This window comes from Enhydra lutris, unplaced genomic scaffold (assembly GCF_002288905.1).
Source record: "Enhydra lutris kenyoni isolate GAN:26980312 unplaced genomic scaffold, ASM228890v2 scaffoldscaffold9, whole genome shotgun sequence".
NCBI lineage: Eukaryota > Metazoa > Chordata > Mammalia > Carnivora > Mustelidae > Enhydra > Enhydra lutris.
The window spans coordinates 8132380-8150004 of record NW_019154093.1 but is presented as its reverse complement, the minus strand read 5'-3'; the positions used below and the strand labels follow the sequence as shown (position 1 = coordinate 8150004).

Genomic DNA, 17625 nt, shown 5'->3' with positions numbered 1-17625 from the left:
GGAGGAGATGGCCTGGCAGGCGGGGGCCTGGGCAGGACCACATCAGCCTCTGCCCGCTTGCTGAAATCACCAGACTCTTTCATGCTTTGCTCCTGCTGTTCCTCTGCCCGGTCCATCTGCTTCTACTCACTCTTCAAGGGCCAGCTTAAACATCACCTCCTCCAAGAAACCTACTGGGATTGCTCCTGGTCATTTTCATTCCTGATGCACTCTGTACTTCCCACAACAGAGCAGTCACCAGCCTTCTGCTTATTGATTCATTTCTTTGATCCAGTCCCGCTTTAGTCTGTGAGCAACCCAGGGAGATGACGGATTTATCCATTCTTAGGTTCCCCTCACACTAAGACAGCAGTGAACCTCCCTAGGAGAACCAGAAAAACCAGTCCCCTGCAGGCATGGTGTTTACTCCTTTTCTGGCTTTTATGACAAAGTTGGCACGTCAAAGGCAGGGAGCTTGCTTGCTTAGACCAGCACCATCTCCCCAATGCCTAGAATGGCCCTTTACAACGTAGCAGGTATGCAGTGACTGCCCAAGATGGGGGCTTTCTCCCCGCCAGCTCAGTATGGGGGCCCCACACTGGGCCCTGGACAACACCTCTCCTGAAGGGCCCTGCCATTGAGGGACCAACACAGAAGCAGTGATGAAGGTCAAACTCCCCATCCCCGGTGTGGTGTATGGGGAGGGTTTACCTGGCCACACCTGGGTTTCAGGTGTGAACTGGAGGGAAGTCACACTCCCTCTGAACCTCCGTTTCCTCCCGAGGAACACAGTGAGAATCTAATATTTAGGGATATTGTCTAAACAGAAGGATGTTCATAAAGCCTTTGGCCCAGGATGTGGCACACCAGAAAGGATCGAATACTTTGTTGCCGCTGATGAGAGGCATAATGTCATGAGTAAAGACATGAAGACGTGGCCATTCTTGGGGCAGGGCTGAGAAAGTGTTGGATGGGGCTAAAGCACACATTGTGGAAGAGGTTTAGTGGGAAACAAGGTGCGGGGATAGATGGGGCCAGCTTTATGAAGACATTTGAAAATCAAATAAAAACTGGGGCCCTGAACCTCTGGGCAAGTGGAAGCTACAGAGGGCGTGAGGTAGAGCACCAGCACCACTGAGTTTGGGCTTGAGGGTCCATGGGGCAGATGCAAGGAGGGGGGACAGGGAAGAGAAAGGGGGAGGGGAGGGAGGGCCTGGGAAGGCTGGAAACCTGGGGTGGGGCGTGAGCTGGCAGGTGGCACTACACAGAGCAGTGACAGACCCCAGAGTCATCTGGGGACCTCAGGGTGAGGAGGGGCTTCGGCTGGGAGGTGAAGACCCCAAGGTTCCCAGCTTGGACCCCTGAAGGGCCCTGATCCCCTTCTCTGAGATGGGAAGCCCAGGAGAAGAGCAGGTTTGGGGAGAAAATGCTGTGTTAGATTTCAGCGATGTAGGGTTAGTGCTATCGTGGGGGGCTTGAAGGCACATCCCAGGACAGAGAGCCTTGCCCTGACAGAAGCCTGCTTCTCGAGCGAAGCCTGGAGGCTTCAGCCTCTCGGCAAATGTGACACGTGTTTGGAAACACCCCTCTCTTGGGTGAGGACGACAGACAGCCCACCCCAGCACAAACACGGCCCGATCTGGAAGGGGGCATTTGCTTGATCTTTTTTGGCAAACAAGAGTCTGCTGTTTTCTTCTCGTGGCCTAATTCCCTCTGCTTGGAAATACTTGAAGTCTGTTGTTGGTGCTGTTAATTATAGCCTTATAAGGCAATGAAAGAGTGAATGGGAAACGACTGGGCCCATCGTGTAGAATGAGAACCACACACCATTTCCTCAATAGTTAAACATCCATCTAGCAACATGGAGCTGCAGACTTAAGCGCTGTGGGTGCTGGTGTTAACCTTTCTTAGATGAGGCTTGGGGAGGAGACTGTAGCTTGGCTCGGAGCTAGATGCTCTATTTTATCACCTGTGCGCTCTTTGCAGTCTGAGGCTCCTGACTCAAACCAGATCACCGGCTAAGTTCTGGCTCTGCAGAAGCTGTATGATTTCGGACAAATCGCTGACTTCTCTGAGCTTCCATTTCCTCTTCTGAAAAAAACAAAATGTGACTAAGAGAAGAATCCCGGTCATGGGGTCGTTGCGAGGATTAAGTGAGCTAATGAGTGGAGAAGGCAGAGAACACGGGCTTCTTCCCGTTAGTACAGCTCCTGAACTGCTTTTGGTCCCCCAGCTAATCCACACCAGATGGTTATGTGGAAACTTTTATCTCTGTAATTGTTCAAAGTGCAGGGTTTCGTGGATGGTGTCTTTAAACCTTTATTTTTAAAATTCAAGCTGCTTTCTCCACGTTGGCTGAGGGTCCATGCAGATTTTAAAATTGCAACTTTGTTCCCATTCTCAAAGGCACCCGCTGTCCTGCCTTTTCTATATAGCTTTGGGCTTTCGGAGTGGCTGGGACCAGAGGGGATGATGTATCTTTCTGGCTTTTGGCAAGAAGCGCTCGGCTTTCTGATGCAGATGCTCCTATAGCCATCTCCCCCACCACTTCAAAGCCCCAAATTACATTCTGAATTTGTGTAGTGTTCCTTTCTGACTTCTTCTGGTGTGCCCCCCCCCCCACCGCCACCACCGAGGCAGCCCCCCTGGTTGAAAGCCTCTGTCCATGTGTTACCTCCCTGGGGTTCTGTTGGTCAGTCCTGTGATGCATGCTTATACCTGTAAGTTTCACACACCTTCAGTTACACCTGATACTGACCGAGTGCCCACTCTGTGGCGGGCACTGGAGAGAATGTGAGAAACCAGCTCCATGGGCTCAAAGAGCTGACATTTGAATGGTGGCAGACTATCAACTAGATGGCAAATACTGGGGACCATTTCAGCTTGCATTAAGAGCTTTGGGGAAATAAACAAGGTAGAGGTCCCCCTTACCCTTGTGGTGCTGTATGCCAGGTGCTCCCTGAGTGCTGGATGAAAGGAAGGGCTGAGTAGTTGAACATTTCTATCAACAGAGTCGGTGGGGAGCGAGGTCACTTGAAATTCCTTCGTGCGAGCCTGGGATTTCTTTGTACAAGCCTAGAGCTTGTGAAAGATGCAAGCAGCCTCATTTGCTAATGATCATAATTAAGCCAGAATCTCTTCTTCCAGCCCCTCAGGGAGAGAGGCACAAAGCATGGGGCTGATGATTTGGCTCCCTGGGTTTCCCTCCCTGCTGTGTCCCTCCCCAGGTGAGATGTTTGCCCGCACCTGCCCAGGTGCGCTCGCACACAGCCACAGGCTAATGGGCCTGGCTGGGTAATCGAACCTCAGCGAAGCTCTGTTAAAACAAGCAGTCACTAGTGTCCCAGAATCAGTCCAGGAAGAGACAAAATGTGTCACACGGGGTCCCTGGTGTTAAGTAGATCGAACACCTTCAGTGTCATACTTTGTCATGCTTTCTTCATTCTTTCTGGGTGTCTGTGGGGCTCATGGCTGGGGACCGGGTGTGTGGGGCAGACCGAGATCTGAAGGCCCGGGCTCCTCGAATAGCTCACACCTCAGAAGGGGAAAAAAGACCACTTTTGCCCAAAGCACTGTAACGCAGCGATTCCCAAAGCATGTTTTCAGTGAGATGCTCTGCCAAAAAAGGTTTTCACGGCTGTCAGATAAGTTTGGGAAATGTTGCTTACGCTACCCCCATCTCTGAGGCTGCACATGAGCAGAATAAATGCCCAGAGAAGTCCTGCAGGAAAGGAATCTGCTCGACCTTATTGAACTTCTAGTTTCCCAAACATACAGGAGACTTTAGCCTCCCTGCATGCAGTGGGTGGTTTCCTGGTGTCACCAAAATAGCAGAGATAGAATTTGCCCTCCAACCAGGCCCGAAGTGTCAGTCCTCCACCCAGTGCGCATAGTAGATGGACTCAGAACCTGAGCGGGGGGAGAGAGAGAGGGTGAAAAGGAAGTCCAGGCTCTCATGAGGTCAACGCCCCCTGGGGCTCTAGCCTGTCCCCCACCTCCACACCAGCGATGAGCAGGGAGCCATTGGAGGGACCAGAGCGACCCCAGGGCAAAACTGGGCCGGACCATCTACTTCTGGGAGGCCAGCAAAATGTCACCAGCCAAGAGCGCTGAGGAGGTCAGGGTCTGTAAGAAGTGGACCTGGAATTGCTTTGGCAGCCTCTGGGTTGAGTTTGGGGCGGTGGGGGGGTGGTTTGTGGGGCCGGGGATTGGGCCAATTGAATAGCTGGGCTGAGGGCAGCCAGCTTCAGTGGATTCGGGCCAATGGTGAAGTGTGCTTGTATTTTCGGCATCTGTGGGTCCTCCTCTGAGAGCTCCTACCTGGGAGAGGTGTACCCAGGAGCTCTATCTGGGTGAGCTCCTCCCAGAGTCTGGGGCCTGGCACGTGTGTGTGTGTGTGTGTGTGTGTGTGTGTGTTTGCGCGCGCGCACGCATGCTAATGAAAACAACATGTGCTCTTGCCACACCGGGCCTTGTCACTCCAGCGGTGCTGTCAGAGCAGAAACAAAACAAAACAGAGAAGTGGAAGTTGATTCTATAATTAGTGCAGTTTCTTCACTGTTCATTCAGGATCTCCAGAGATCAATTAGCTTGCTTTTAAGCTAAAAGGCATCTGAATAAGTATTTAACCTGCATAGCAATTGATATTTAAAACAGATGAGGATGGGAGTAATAATGCAGAACGGGCTGCTCCTGTCTCCTGCACTCCTTTCCCTGGCTTCTGCGCCCCCTTCCCTTCACCTCTGCCCACTCCACATCCGGTGTGGCCTTCTGTGGAGCCTCCTGGCATTCTCGGGGCAGGGCTGAGGGTGGGCAGGTTGGCACTGAGGGGCTGCTGGAGGCAGGGCTGCCGTTCACAGGCTGACTCCATGCAGCAGGTGGCCCAGGGGTGGGGAGATGATCCCCAGGTAGGGCCACCAACCCCCTCCCCGCAGGGCAGAGCTGGTCCTTTCCTGCCACCTGCCAAGCTGCCAGTCACACAGCGCCTTGCCCTCCAGGCAGGGGGCAGGGGAGGGCAAGCGTGCTTCCAGAGAACACCTCTGCAAAAGCTTCCTCATCTAGTAAGAGCCAGCCACTGCCAGGCTGGGGGCAGGGTGCAGCCTGGAAACTGCGGAAACTGGTGCCCTCCTGGCTGAGCATCTTCTAGTGGGTGGTCTGAGTGCTTTTTGCTTTGTCACTGAAATATTAACATCCAGAGCTGGAATTTGCTTTTTAAAACAAGCGCTGTGTGTGTGTGTGTGTGTGTGTGTGTGTGTGTGATGTGCATTGATAAATGCGTTTATTTAACAAATGGGTCTTGACATCCTCTCTGTGCTAGATAGTGAGTCGGGCACTGGGGGAGAGAAAGAGACGCCAGGATGGCTAAGGTCTGTCACGACCTTGCAGAGACCACAGCCTAATTGGGGTGGGGGGCACCCGCTGCATCACAATATGCGTGAGCCTACAGAGGATGAATTTGGAGCTCAGGGAAGACGTCTTAGGGACCCCAAAAGCAGACCCGGCAAGGGTTCCGGTTCTGGAGGTGATCCCAGACGGGTGGTGCTGGACAGGGTAGCAAGTTGGGGAGGGAGGACAGGCAGGGAAGATGCGTCCACCAGTGGGTATGCTGTGGATACCTGGGACTCAGCCCCTCTGGGGCCCTTCAAGAAACTAGCTCATACCTCAGAATTATGCCTCAAAGGGGCAAGGAAACAAATGCACCCATCTATTCCCTGCTTCCTAGGCAGGGGTACTACAGAGTTCCTAATTCCCTGGCTCTTGTGGCCTGTGCTGGCCATGCTGCACCATTGCCAGAGAATGTTCTAGACACAGAAAGCCCCAGCTGTGCAGAGGGACGTGTCTACGGGCAGCCACTTGGTGGGACTAGGGCATAAGAACCGTGCCTGCGACACAGGCTGAGAAGAGAAGTGTGGGAGTCAGGTTTGGATGGGGATGGAACGGAGGAAGAAGGAAAGGTGATGCAGGCGGAGAAAAGCACGCTTGAAGGGACAGGCACAGACGGGCCAGCGAGCTCCGTTGTGGGGGTGGGGGACATGCTATGTAGAAGACCCAAGGCTGGGGGGGGGTCAGACTGGACTGGGAAGGGTCTCAGAGGCCAGCTGGGAGCCAGTCCTTCTGCTCTGGCCACATGTGCGTGATGGTGCGCTGCGTCACGGCTCTATCCCTCCAGGAGGCGGGCCAGCCCCACCGGCCTCTCAAGGATTCTGGGTCTTCATTCCTTCGGCCCCTCCGGCAAGGGCACTCACTGCTGGCTGTGCCCCTCTGCTAGCCCTGTCCCCAGCAGCCCGAGCTCCTGTCCCTCTGCCTGCTGACAGCCCATTGGTCATCAGGATCTCTAGGCAGCATTGGAGCCTGCAGCCATCCTCCCGACATGGTCGATTCTACAGTATTTGACTTGCATGTCCCTGAGTTGTACAGACAAAGCTCCACGTATTACCAGATCAATTAAAACAACTGCCACCAGGCCCCAGGACTCAATCAGGAGCCCCTCCCCTGGGACCCTACGGGGTCTGCTGCTTCTCTGGATGCCCCGTCTCTGGGAAGTGCTCCCCAGCTTCCTTGGGCCCTCACAATAGTAACTTCTTACCCCTCTCAAGGGCTTACTGTGGCCCTGAGATGATTTTTGCCATTTAGTCCTCAAAATAGCTCTGTGTTGTAAATGCCGCTAATATCCTTCTTTTCAGAAGATGAAATGGAGACACGGAGGAGGGAGGGCAAAACTGGAGGGTAGGCGAATGGGATCCAGGCAGGAGGTCAGTGAGGAGGTGCCAAAGGGACACGGGGTCTGGGAGAGGGTCTGGATGAGGACAGACATATGGTCAGGTGTGTGGGTGCTGCAGCTAGATGGCTGGTTTCAGTGGACCCCACTGCTTCCCAACTGTGTGACTCTGGGCAGGTCCCCTCCCTCCTCCTGCCCAGGTTGCCCATCTAGGGCCAGTTGCCCCACTCGCCGTCAGCTGCTGCACTCCCTCCACAGCTCAGCTCTCGAGACACTCAGATGCCACCTCCTCCGTGAAGACCTCCATGGCACTTTTATGAGTTTCACCAGCTTTCTGACATTCTCATCACATGGAGAATTTTTAGCCATATAGTGTTTTGATTTGCATCCCTCCTCTCATCTCCTTTTCCAAGCTGTGAGCTTCTGAAGGGCTGGGAGGATGCCCAGGCACTGGCTGACTCACACAGTGACCAGCATAGAGCTGTGTCCCCAGCTGTAGCCAATAAACTGCTTGGGGAATGAATGAATGAATGAATGAATGAACTAATGAATGAACATGAGGGGAGACACACCTACTCCTTGCCCCATCTCCTTACCCATAACCTCAGAAAACCCATCCTTGGGCCTTTCCTGCTAGGCACTGCTTGCCTTCTACAAACTCCACATCATGCCCAGCAGGGAAAGCCATCGAACTTGTCCCCCGACTCCTCCTCCAGCTGAGACAACAGCATACAGAGGCCCAAAACCAAGTTCAGAGGCACCGTCAGGGTCCCCCAAAGGCTGGCTAAGGTACAGTAGAGAGCAGAGCCTGCTTCTTCCAACGCACAGACTGCACAGAGCCGCAGGGGCCCTGGTAGGGAGAGGAGAGAACTTGATCAGAACAGACAGGGAGGCGGGCCCCGTGAAGAGGCTGTTAGCAACAATCTCGCTGATCAGCGTCTCAATTAATCTCCATGACACCTTGGAAACTTCAGAAAAAGAACAAAGCAGACCAGAAAAGAAAGAGCAGACTCAAGCCCCAGAGGACAGACAGTGCCTGGGCCTGGTAGTGGGAACGTGGGTGTCTCCTGGGACTCTGCTGCCAGACAGAGGGGGGAAGCAAGCGCAGGCCCCGCCGAGTCTCCCGGGCTCCCCACGCTCAGGGCTGGGCTGCTTCTGCCAGGGCCAAACTCAGGAGCACAGAGTTGTTCAAGAGAAAGGACAAGCTCAACAGGCTCTAGAGCAGCCCTAGACAGTCGTGAGGTCGTGGGCTTAAGCAAAGGGACTCAGCCTTTTACCGTCCTTGCCCTAAGACCTGTAACTCTGGGTGTCTCTAGGGCCATCCGACGGGAGGCTAATGTGTGTGTGTGGCGGGGTGGGGGGACCGCCAGGGTCCTTGCCCTTAATGTTGCAGGGAGGAGGCCTGGCCCAGCAGCCCGGACAGTCTTTCCTCCCGTTTTCTGAGGTCACACACAGGTGGTCCTAGGCTCACCTGGGAGACAGGGAAATTCCACCATGGGGCACATTTCTAGAGCTAGAAAAAGGAATTTTTAAAAATATGGGTGTCTTGGGGCGCCTGGGTGGCTCAGTGGGTTAAGCCGCTGCCTTCGGCTCAGGTCATGATCTCGGAGTCCTGGGATCGAGCCCCATATCGGGCTTTCTGCTCAGCAGGGAGCCTGCTTCCTCCTCTCTCTCTGCCTGCCTCTCTGCCTGCTTGTGATCTCTCTCTGTCAAATAAATAAATAAAATCTTTAAAAAAAAAATATGGGTGTCTAGGGGGTATCTGGGTGGCTCAGTTAGTTAAGTGTCTGACTCTTCTTGATCTCAGCTCAGGTCTAAATCTCAGGGTCATGAGTTCGGTCGGGTCCCCTGTTGGGCCCCACACTGGGCGTGGAACCTACTTCTAAAAAAAAAGAGGGCATTTTTGCTTAAGGTATTCAGAATTTTTCTCAAAACATACAACAGCACATCATGGTAGAGGGAGCAAGAAGCAGGTTGGTTCTGGTTGGCACAACTAATTCAATCCCTCCTTCCCCAACCCCTGGCCCTCAGTATCACCCCGGAGATCAGGGGAGGTTTGAACTAGTGGTTTTTGCGCTGTGCTTGCTGGAGCCCTGGAGGCTTACAGAGCCTTCTCAGGAATCATGCTGTCAAGTCTCTAAGTGCCCAGATGGTAGAAAGAAGCTTGGGCAGCGGTATGCTGGTTAAACACACTTTCTAGGGAAAAAAGCCCTAATTTGCAGTATCTGCTTATTTCTGTGGTGTAAATACTCTCACCGTGGCTGATTTCAAGCTGCTGGCTCACTTTGAAAATTTCACAATTAACTCTAACAAGCTGGCTTTGGTTGCAGAAGGGAATCTACTATGGAGTAGTTATAACAGCATCCCGAACCTCCCTGGGCCTCAGTTTTCTCTTATGTGAAATGGGACAACAATACTTTCTAGCTAATGGGTTTGTAGAGGTTCTGTGAGTATTCAATGAAGAGTGTGGAAAGCACTCAACATCATCCCTGACACATCAGTTTATTATTATTATTATTATTATTATTATTATTATTATTTTTACCCAGTGGACTTCCACTCAAGATTTTGTTTGAAGAAAATGTTCCTGTTCCAGCTGTGCCCCACCCCTGCTTACATCTTCTGGGACTTAATTCTCTCTCTCCCTCCCTCTCTCTCTCTCACACACATACACACAACCCACCCCAGTTCTTCCGCAGCCCTGGTGTCTCTGCTCCATTTTATTAAAGCAGAAAGCAGTGACAATTATTTTCATAATGAACTGGCTCTTCAAATTAATGCCAATTATACTATGCAATCATGATTAAGATTATGCATTAATCAACAGTGCCAACCTACTTATTAGCCTCTTTAAATAACGATCATGAGGAATGTATGGGAAGGGAGAAAACGGAGAGGAGCCAATTGAGTGGGGGAACTGTCTCTAAGTGGGGCGGGGTGCTCCCTCTGGAAACCAAGACCCAAAGCAGTTTTTCTTCCATGAATCAGAACCCTAGCCCATCAGACCTGGAGCTTCCAAAGGTTCTGGATCTGTACAGACCCCTGCACAAAAGGGAAAGGGGTCAAGAGGTAGGAGGGAGAAGGTAGAAGAACCGTTGACAGTTTGCCAATTAGGGAGGTTCACTGCTCCCTTTCCCTTCCTTCAAAAGCATGAAAAGATAGTGTGATTGATACTTCCCCTGGAGTCATGCCACTCCCATCTTAGGTTAGGTCTCCCAGATGCAGAGCCTGAGGCAGGGATTGAGATACACAAGGTTCATAGAGGGGAAGAGAGTTCTTTAGGAAAACCCTGTCAGCAAATAAGCAAAGCAGGGTAGAGACAGGGACAGGGTAGGCAAAGATGCCACCTTGGATGAGATCTGGATTTGCCTGATACAGCATGGAGGTGCTAGGGGGGCTCTGGGGCATGCATGCATCCCAGAGGCCAGGGTACCACCCTTTTGAGCCCCAGTGTGCATGAGTCATCAGTGACTGCAGACTGCCCCCAGGGTCAAAGTGAGTGGGCTAACCTTCTGGGCAAGGTGTCTTCCTTCAGCTGAGAACAATTCTCTAGAGAAAAGTGCAACCTATGTATGGAAGGTTCAAACCCAGTTCTGCTGCTTCCAGAACCCACTCTCTGAACCTCTATGTTCACCCAAATATTTGTTGCTGGGGTGTCCCAAGACACTGAAATGTTTGGGGTCACCTGGCCCTTGACATGTTCAAGTAGAATGATGCCTATCCTTGCACTGGGTTTGGGAGTGGGGGAGGGGCAGTCTCTTCCTGGCAGCATCTCTGACACTGTTCCTGGGTTTCCAGTTTCTCTGAATCTCTGCTTATTCTGACTTGTCTTCTCTCTCATCCCACCTCCTGCACCTCTTATCTTCTTTCTGCCCCAGTTCACCCTGTGCTGGACCCTGCCCTCACTTTCCCCAAAGAGCACAATCTGATGTCCATTTTCTGTGGCCGAATTTACTCAGGGTCAGGTATCCTGTAAGGAAGGGAGGTGACAGATCAGTGCAGGCTCACTGGAAAGGAAGCACTGGGCACCACTGTGCTAACCTAGCCCCTTCCTGCCATGGAGGATTTCGTACCAGCCTCATCCACCCTTGGCCATGAGTCATCGTCTCCTCCTTTCTCCCTTTTTGGGTGCACGTCCTAGCTGTTGCCTTCCTTTTAGGCCCTTCTCCCCTCCTCCCCATTCAAAACTCAACATCACATCTTGGGATCCTTTGCACAGCAGGTTAGTACTATCATAGTCTTACCTTCTCCAGGCCCTCCGAGACTTTTCCCTTTAAGATAAAGGCTGCCCTTCCCCTAGAAGAGGGGATGGACTGCAGCCCACTGGCCCCATCCAGCTGGCCCCTGTTTTTGTAAGTAAAGTTTTATTGAAACGCAGCTCTACTTGTTTGCAAATCCATTGTCTATCACTTTCACATTCCGAAGGAAGAGTTAAGTAAACCCATCTGGTCCACAAAGCCAAAATATTTACTGTCTTGTCCTTTCCAGAAAAAGCTTGTCGACCACTGGCCTAGAACAGAGAAGTTTAAAATTGATTTTGTTCTTCTAAATGGCATTCTTTTAAGAATTGTCATGAATTAAGCTCTCACCACATGACATGCATTTCATTACATTGTTTTCTTTCTTCCTTGCAATGGTCAACCCTTGGAAGTAGGTGCCCCATTTTGCAGATGCAGAAACTGAGTCTCAGAGAGATTGAGTAACTTCCCCAGTGGAAAGGGCTAGGGCTCAGACTGAGGCATAATCGTCATCAGAATCTGAGTTGGGAACATTTCCGTTTTTGCGTCCAACAGCTGAGCCCCGCACATTGGCTGGTTATTGTCTGCGTGTGGTTGCCCGAGCTTTCCTGTGGGGCAGAAGCCTGATGTTAAGTTTTCTTGATGTGCTAGGACTCAGTGGCATGTTGGAATGTGGCAGAGATCGGTGGGTGTTTATGGAACTGAATGGCATACCCCCCAGGCTGGGATCTCAGTGCCTGAGATGTGTCCCCTAGTGAGCTATCAGCCCCGCTCCTTTGTAGCCCAACTGCCAAGATGTGAGAGGCCGGGAAGGAGTACCCTTGGAAATGTCTCCTTGTCCCCTGACCTTTGACCCTTTTTAGGCTGGAGATCTGTAATGACTACACTTCTTCCCAGGCTCCCTTGAATAATTTTTTTTTGTTTTTACATTTTAAAATAATAAAAAGAATGCATATTTATTGTAAGTAACCTGGAAAAATCAAGATAATACAAGGAACAAGCTAGAATATCCATAAACCCCTTCTATCCAGAAATACTCATTGGTCAAATGTTGGTACAAATCTTTCCAGTCTTTTTTCTATAGATATAGATAATGTGTTTTCAGTTTGATAAATAGAATTCAAACTGTAATATAATTTTGTTGCTTTGTTGGGGGCATTTGGGGCATTTTCTGTATCATTAGGTATTCCTTAAGAGCATTTTTTAAAAGCTTTTTTCCTTATTACCAAAGCTCTTGCTCAGTGCAGAGGACTTGAGGAAAAAAGCACTAAGCAAAGCAATCCATTATCTTTTTTACTTTCTAGAAAGAACCTCTGTTAACATTTTGGTGTATGCCCTTCTGGTATGTCCTTTTTGATTTTAATTGGAATTGCATTAAATATATAAATTAATTTGAGGAGAACTGACATCTTTACAATATTGAGCCTTCTCTTCCAGGAGAAAGTTATGTCTCTCCATTTATTCAAGCCTCCTTTTATGTCCTCCAGTAAAGTTTTGTAGTTTCCTTGATATAAGAATTGCACATTTATTTTAAAGTATTTTATTTTTTTCATTGTTGCCTTTGTGAATAGGGTCTCTCTGTTTCCTTATAATTTCTCACTGTTTATTGCTGTTGTATAGGAAGGCTGTACATTTTTTCTGTATTTGTATGCTGGCTCTTTGAGGAGCTGTCTGGCTTCTAGTAGGTTTCCAACTGATTCTCTTGAGTTGTTAAGAAAACAGTAATAAGCGTCTGCAAATAATATTGTGTCTCTTTTCTGCTTGCACTACCATGATTTGTTCATTTTGTCTTATTTATACAATGATTTTAAATAATATTTTATTACGGAGGATGTCTGCCATATCCATTTAGGGAAAATGGTATAATGGATCCCTGTGTACCCACCACCTGGCCCCAGCAACCAGGAACCCATGACCTTTCCAGACCTATTTGTATCCCCTTCACAACTACCCCTCCCCTATGATTTTGAAGCAAATCCCAGATACCATGTCATACCATCCTGTACCCTCACTCTTTAATGCCTGCAAGTTGTTCTGCCATATGGATGGCTTTTAATACATCAAATAGTCTCCTACTTTGGGACATTCAGTTGTTTCTATTTTTTCAATATTATGTCAAGAATATCCTTTGACATAAATGTGTTTATGTGTCTCTAAGTTATTCTAAATTTATATCCCTAGAAATGCTAAATCCCGAGCAGTAAATTAAAATCCCTAGAATTACTGGATCATATGGTATTTTGATCATTTATTTTCCTTTAAACACATACACACCATCACACGATGGCTCTTCTGATTAGAAATAGAACACATGTTCGCTGCAGAACTTTTGGAAAATACAGAAAAACACAAAGAAGGAAATTAAAGTCTCCCATAATCTTGCCACTCAGAGAGAAGCCCTCTTGACATTTTGGGATGTATTCTTCTCATCCTGTTATATGTGCTTTCCCAGCCTGTGTATGCACACCCACGCAGACTCCCATGCGTGCACACTACGTGTTACAGATTGTAAGCCTGCTGGAGTACTGGGTTGGGGGGCACATTGATTTGTTCACTTTTTAAAATACTCACTTAAAAAAATTTCTTAATGGTGGAAACAACCCAAATACCCATTAACTGGGTGGTGAATGGGTAAATAAAATGCTGTAGAAAGTACTATTATTTAACAGTTAAAAAGGAATGAAGCACTGAGATGTGCTACAATGTGGATAAAGCTAAAAAATGTGCTAAGCAAAAGGACCCAAAGACCACCTACTGCATGATTCCATTTATATGAAATGTCCAGAAAAGATAAATCTCTAGAGACAGAAAGTAAATTAGTGGTTGCCCGGGGCTGGGGCTGAAAACCGTGATTGACCGTAAACAGGCTCAAGGGATCTCTCTGGGGTGACGGGAATGTTCAGAATTGTAATGATGGTCACACAATGCCATAAATTTATCCAAAAATCATTGTACACTTAAAACAAGATGCATTTTGTGGAATTTCTTAGCATAAATAATACTGCCATGAAGTCGATTTTTTAAAAGAGTAAAGACGTTAACATAAAGCTTCATTTGGAAAATAAAGAGTAAGCACAGAGAACGAAATAAGAAATCTACCACATAGGACTGTTCGCTTGTGTTGTTTAGAAACCCCTCCTATTTTTCAGTCAATGGTATAGATTCCTCCTTATCTTCCTTCTGTTCTCCCTCTTCTAACGTGGAATTGCACTGCATCTCCAACTTTATAACCTTTGTTTTTCACTTAAAAATATGTCGTGGGTATTTCCCAAATCATTAAATTTTTGCTATTACATGGAAATATATAGCTTATTACAGTTTATGGACTCCTTCTCTGGTGTTGGACATCCCTAGATCCTCCTCTCCATACGTGATCGGTGTGTCCATTGTTGCTATCAGAGTCAATTCCTAGAAACAGAAGTATTGAATCAAGGAGAAATATTGAATTAAAGACCTAAGCATTTTTAAAGCTTCTGGTATTTGCTGATGGCCACCAGGAAGGGGAGGTATACCAGTTGCCACTTCCATCAACAGTCAAGCAAGTGTCTGTTTCCAAACGCCCTCAGCAAACCTGGGTGTCTTTTTTTTTTTTTTTTAAAGATTTTATTTATTTGACAGAGAGAGATCACAAGTGGGCAGAGAGGCAAACAGAGAGAGAGAGAGAGAGAGAAGGAAGCAGGCTCCCTGTGGAGCAGAGAGCCCGATGTGGGACTCGATCCCAGGATCCTGAGATCATGACCTGAGCTGAAGGCAGAGGCTTAACCCACTGAGCCACCCAGGTGCCCCCAAACCTGGGTGTCTTAAGTTATTTTATGTTTGCCAGTGGGACAGGCAAGACGTGGTATCTCACTGTTGACTGAAATGGAGTTTATTTGATTTTTAGGGAGACACACATTTCTTCATATGTTAATAGCTGCTTTGTATTATTTTTTCTTTAGCAAAATGCCCATGCTTACCCTTTGCACATTTTGCTCTTGGAGTATTTGTGGTTTTTTGTTGACTTTTTAGTGTTTATTTTTATAAAATAAAAACATCAACTTTTATACTGCCAAATATGTTATAAATATTTTTCCAAGTTTGATGTTTGCCATTTAATTTTGTTCATGAGAGTTTTGATATATTATTACTTGATATATATTATTTCTGTGGTGTTATCAGCATCTCTTCTTTGGTTTCTGACTTTATTATAATGCCTAGAAGGAGCTCTTCCACCTCAATATTGTATAATATTCACGTACACCTTCTTTTTTGGTACCTTTATACTGTTTTTTTTTTCCTCCTTCCTTCCCTTAATTTCTTGCTCTTTAATCTTTAATCCATTTGGAACTTATTTTGATATACGGTTTAAGATTGGAATCTAACTTAAATTTCTCCCAAATAATTGAATAATTGTCTCAGCTCAATTAATGAATAATTTATATTTTACCTACTAATTGGAAACAGCCACCTTTGTCATGTCTTAAATACTTATCTCTACTTGAATCTCTTTCTGGGGGCTTTTTATCTTATCCCATTGATCTGTCTGCATTTTCCTATGCCATTAGGACATGTTTTTAATTATTTTGGCTTTTATAATGCTTTTTAAATCCGGCAGTGCAGATCACCTGTCATCTCTTTAGGCTGCTGTCTCCTGGTTAGTCTTCCTGATGCATTTTAGAGTCATCTTGTCCAGTAAAAGAAAAAACCCTTCTGTGATTCTGATTGGAATTGCATTAAACTGAAAAATTAATTTGGAATAAACTGACACCTCTATTCTTGAGCCTAACTGTCATGGACCATGCCATGTCTCCTCATCGAAGTCTGCTGCTACATCCCTCCCTTGTAGTGTTTTTGTCATTTTCTTTTTTTTTTTTAAAGATTTTATTTATTTATTTGACAGACAGATCACAAGTAGTCAGAGAGAGAGGGGGGAAGAAGCAGGCTCCCTGCTGAGCAGAGAGCCTGATGTGGGGCTCTACCCCAGGACCCTGAGATCATGACCTGAGCCGAAGGCAGAGGCTTTAACTCACTGAGCCACCCAGGCACCCCAGTTTTTGTCATTTTCAATGCTGAGATTGCTCGCTTCTTATTTGTTTTCTTAATCATTGTGTAATATTTTTGTTGATCTTAGAAAGGAGATCTTTTACCATTAAGTTTTCTTACAGTTGTTGCTGATATAAAGAAATGGTATTAATTTGTGCTAACTGGTTATTTAACTCGACCCTCCTGCTCCTGCTACTTCTTTTTTTTTTTTTTAAAGATTTTATTTATTTATTTGACAGAGAGATCACAAGTAGGCAGAGAGGCAGGCAGAGAGAGAGGAGGGAGCAGGTTCCCTGCTGAGCAGAGAGCCCGATGCGGGGCTCGATTCCAGAACCCTGAGACCATGACCTGAGCTGAAGGCAGAGGCTTTAACCCTCTGAGCCACCCAGGTGCCCTGCTCCTGCTACTTCTTAACTAGTTTTTGTGTTTGGGGATTAAGGTTTTGCAGGAAAATATTTATATAATTTGCAAGATTTTTTTTTTCCTTCCAAGAGGTGTGTCTCTAAATTCTTTTTCTTTCTTGTTTTGTTGGTTAATGGTGTGGTGTGAATCTTTACCCCTCCTTTATCTCTTTAATGAGAATGTCTCTAGTGTTTACCGTTAGTGTGATATTGAAGGCAGATTTGAGCTAAAGATGCTTCAAGGTAGTAACTTTTCTGGTGCTAGTTTATTAAGCATTCTTAACATCAGTGGATTTTGGATTTTATCAGATGCCTTTTTACATCTTGTGAGTTGATCATATGTTATTTTTTTCCTTTGAGCTATTGATGGAATGATATTCATAGATTTATGTTGAACCTCCCTTTCTTTATATTGAACATAACTATACCTGGTCATGGTATGTTTTCCCGGTAATATTCTAATAGATTCTACTTGCCAGCACTCTATTGGGAATTTTCATAGCAATATTACTAAGTTGGTCATTTTATTTGGCTGTTTGTCAGTCTGTGGTGTCAGTCTCTGTTGCTGGCTGAGTGAAATAAACTAGGAGGATCTTTGTATTTCTTATGCTCTAGTCAATTTCTATGCATGGAATTATCTAGGATAACATTGAACACTTTTGGCGGGGGGAATCTTGTCCATAAAACCTTCGAGCCAAGCATCTTTGTTAACATGCCCTTCCCCTTCTGCAGCACACACGATTTTACCCATCTCTTACAGGAGGAATCTTCGAGTATTCAGATGGCCCCAATGCCCAGGTCATGAATGCTGAGGAGCATGCCTTTCGATTTTCTGCCAACATCATCAACAGGAACAGGACTCTGCTGCCCAACACAACCTTGACCTATGACATCCAGAGGATTCACTTTCATGATAGCTTTGAGGCCACCAAGAAGGGTGAGTATGCAGTCTTGACTGTTATGTTTCAGGGTGGGGACAGAGGCAGCCTTGTTTGCTGTCCAGGGTCCTGATGCCGGGTTCCAGCTTTTGGTGGGCTTGAGGCTCAGAGTCTATGTCTCCTGGTTTGGGAATCTGCTTCATTTCCATTTCAGCTTAGGCTGTGTCATTCCCCAGGCTCTCCACCAGGAATTTCACTGGCAGGTGCCATGAGGGAATGAGGGGCCATGGGAGGAGGTAGAGAATGAGGCCTGAGATGGGGCTGAAGAGGTAGAAATGTAGAGGTCAGCCCATATCCCCAACACCTTTGAACTGAAGCTGGAATTTTCA

At 47.4% G+C, this 17625-nt stretch overlaps 1 protein-coding gene across 2 annotated transcripts in view; it reads left to right on the top strand.

Moving 5' to 3' along the window:
- The window catches only part of LOC111143191 (glutamate ionotropic receptor kainate type subunit 3), a 219547-nt gene that overhangs the window by 114454 nt on the left and 87468 nt on the right, over positions 1-17625 (top strand). For both annotated transcript variants that reach the window (XM_022496724.1, XM_022496723.1), the window contains exon 2: positions 17119-17295. In XM_022496724.1, coding sequence (XP_022352432.1) covers positions 17119-17295 — 177 coding nt within the window. The remainder of the gene's footprint in view (positions 1-17118; positions 17296-17625) is intronic.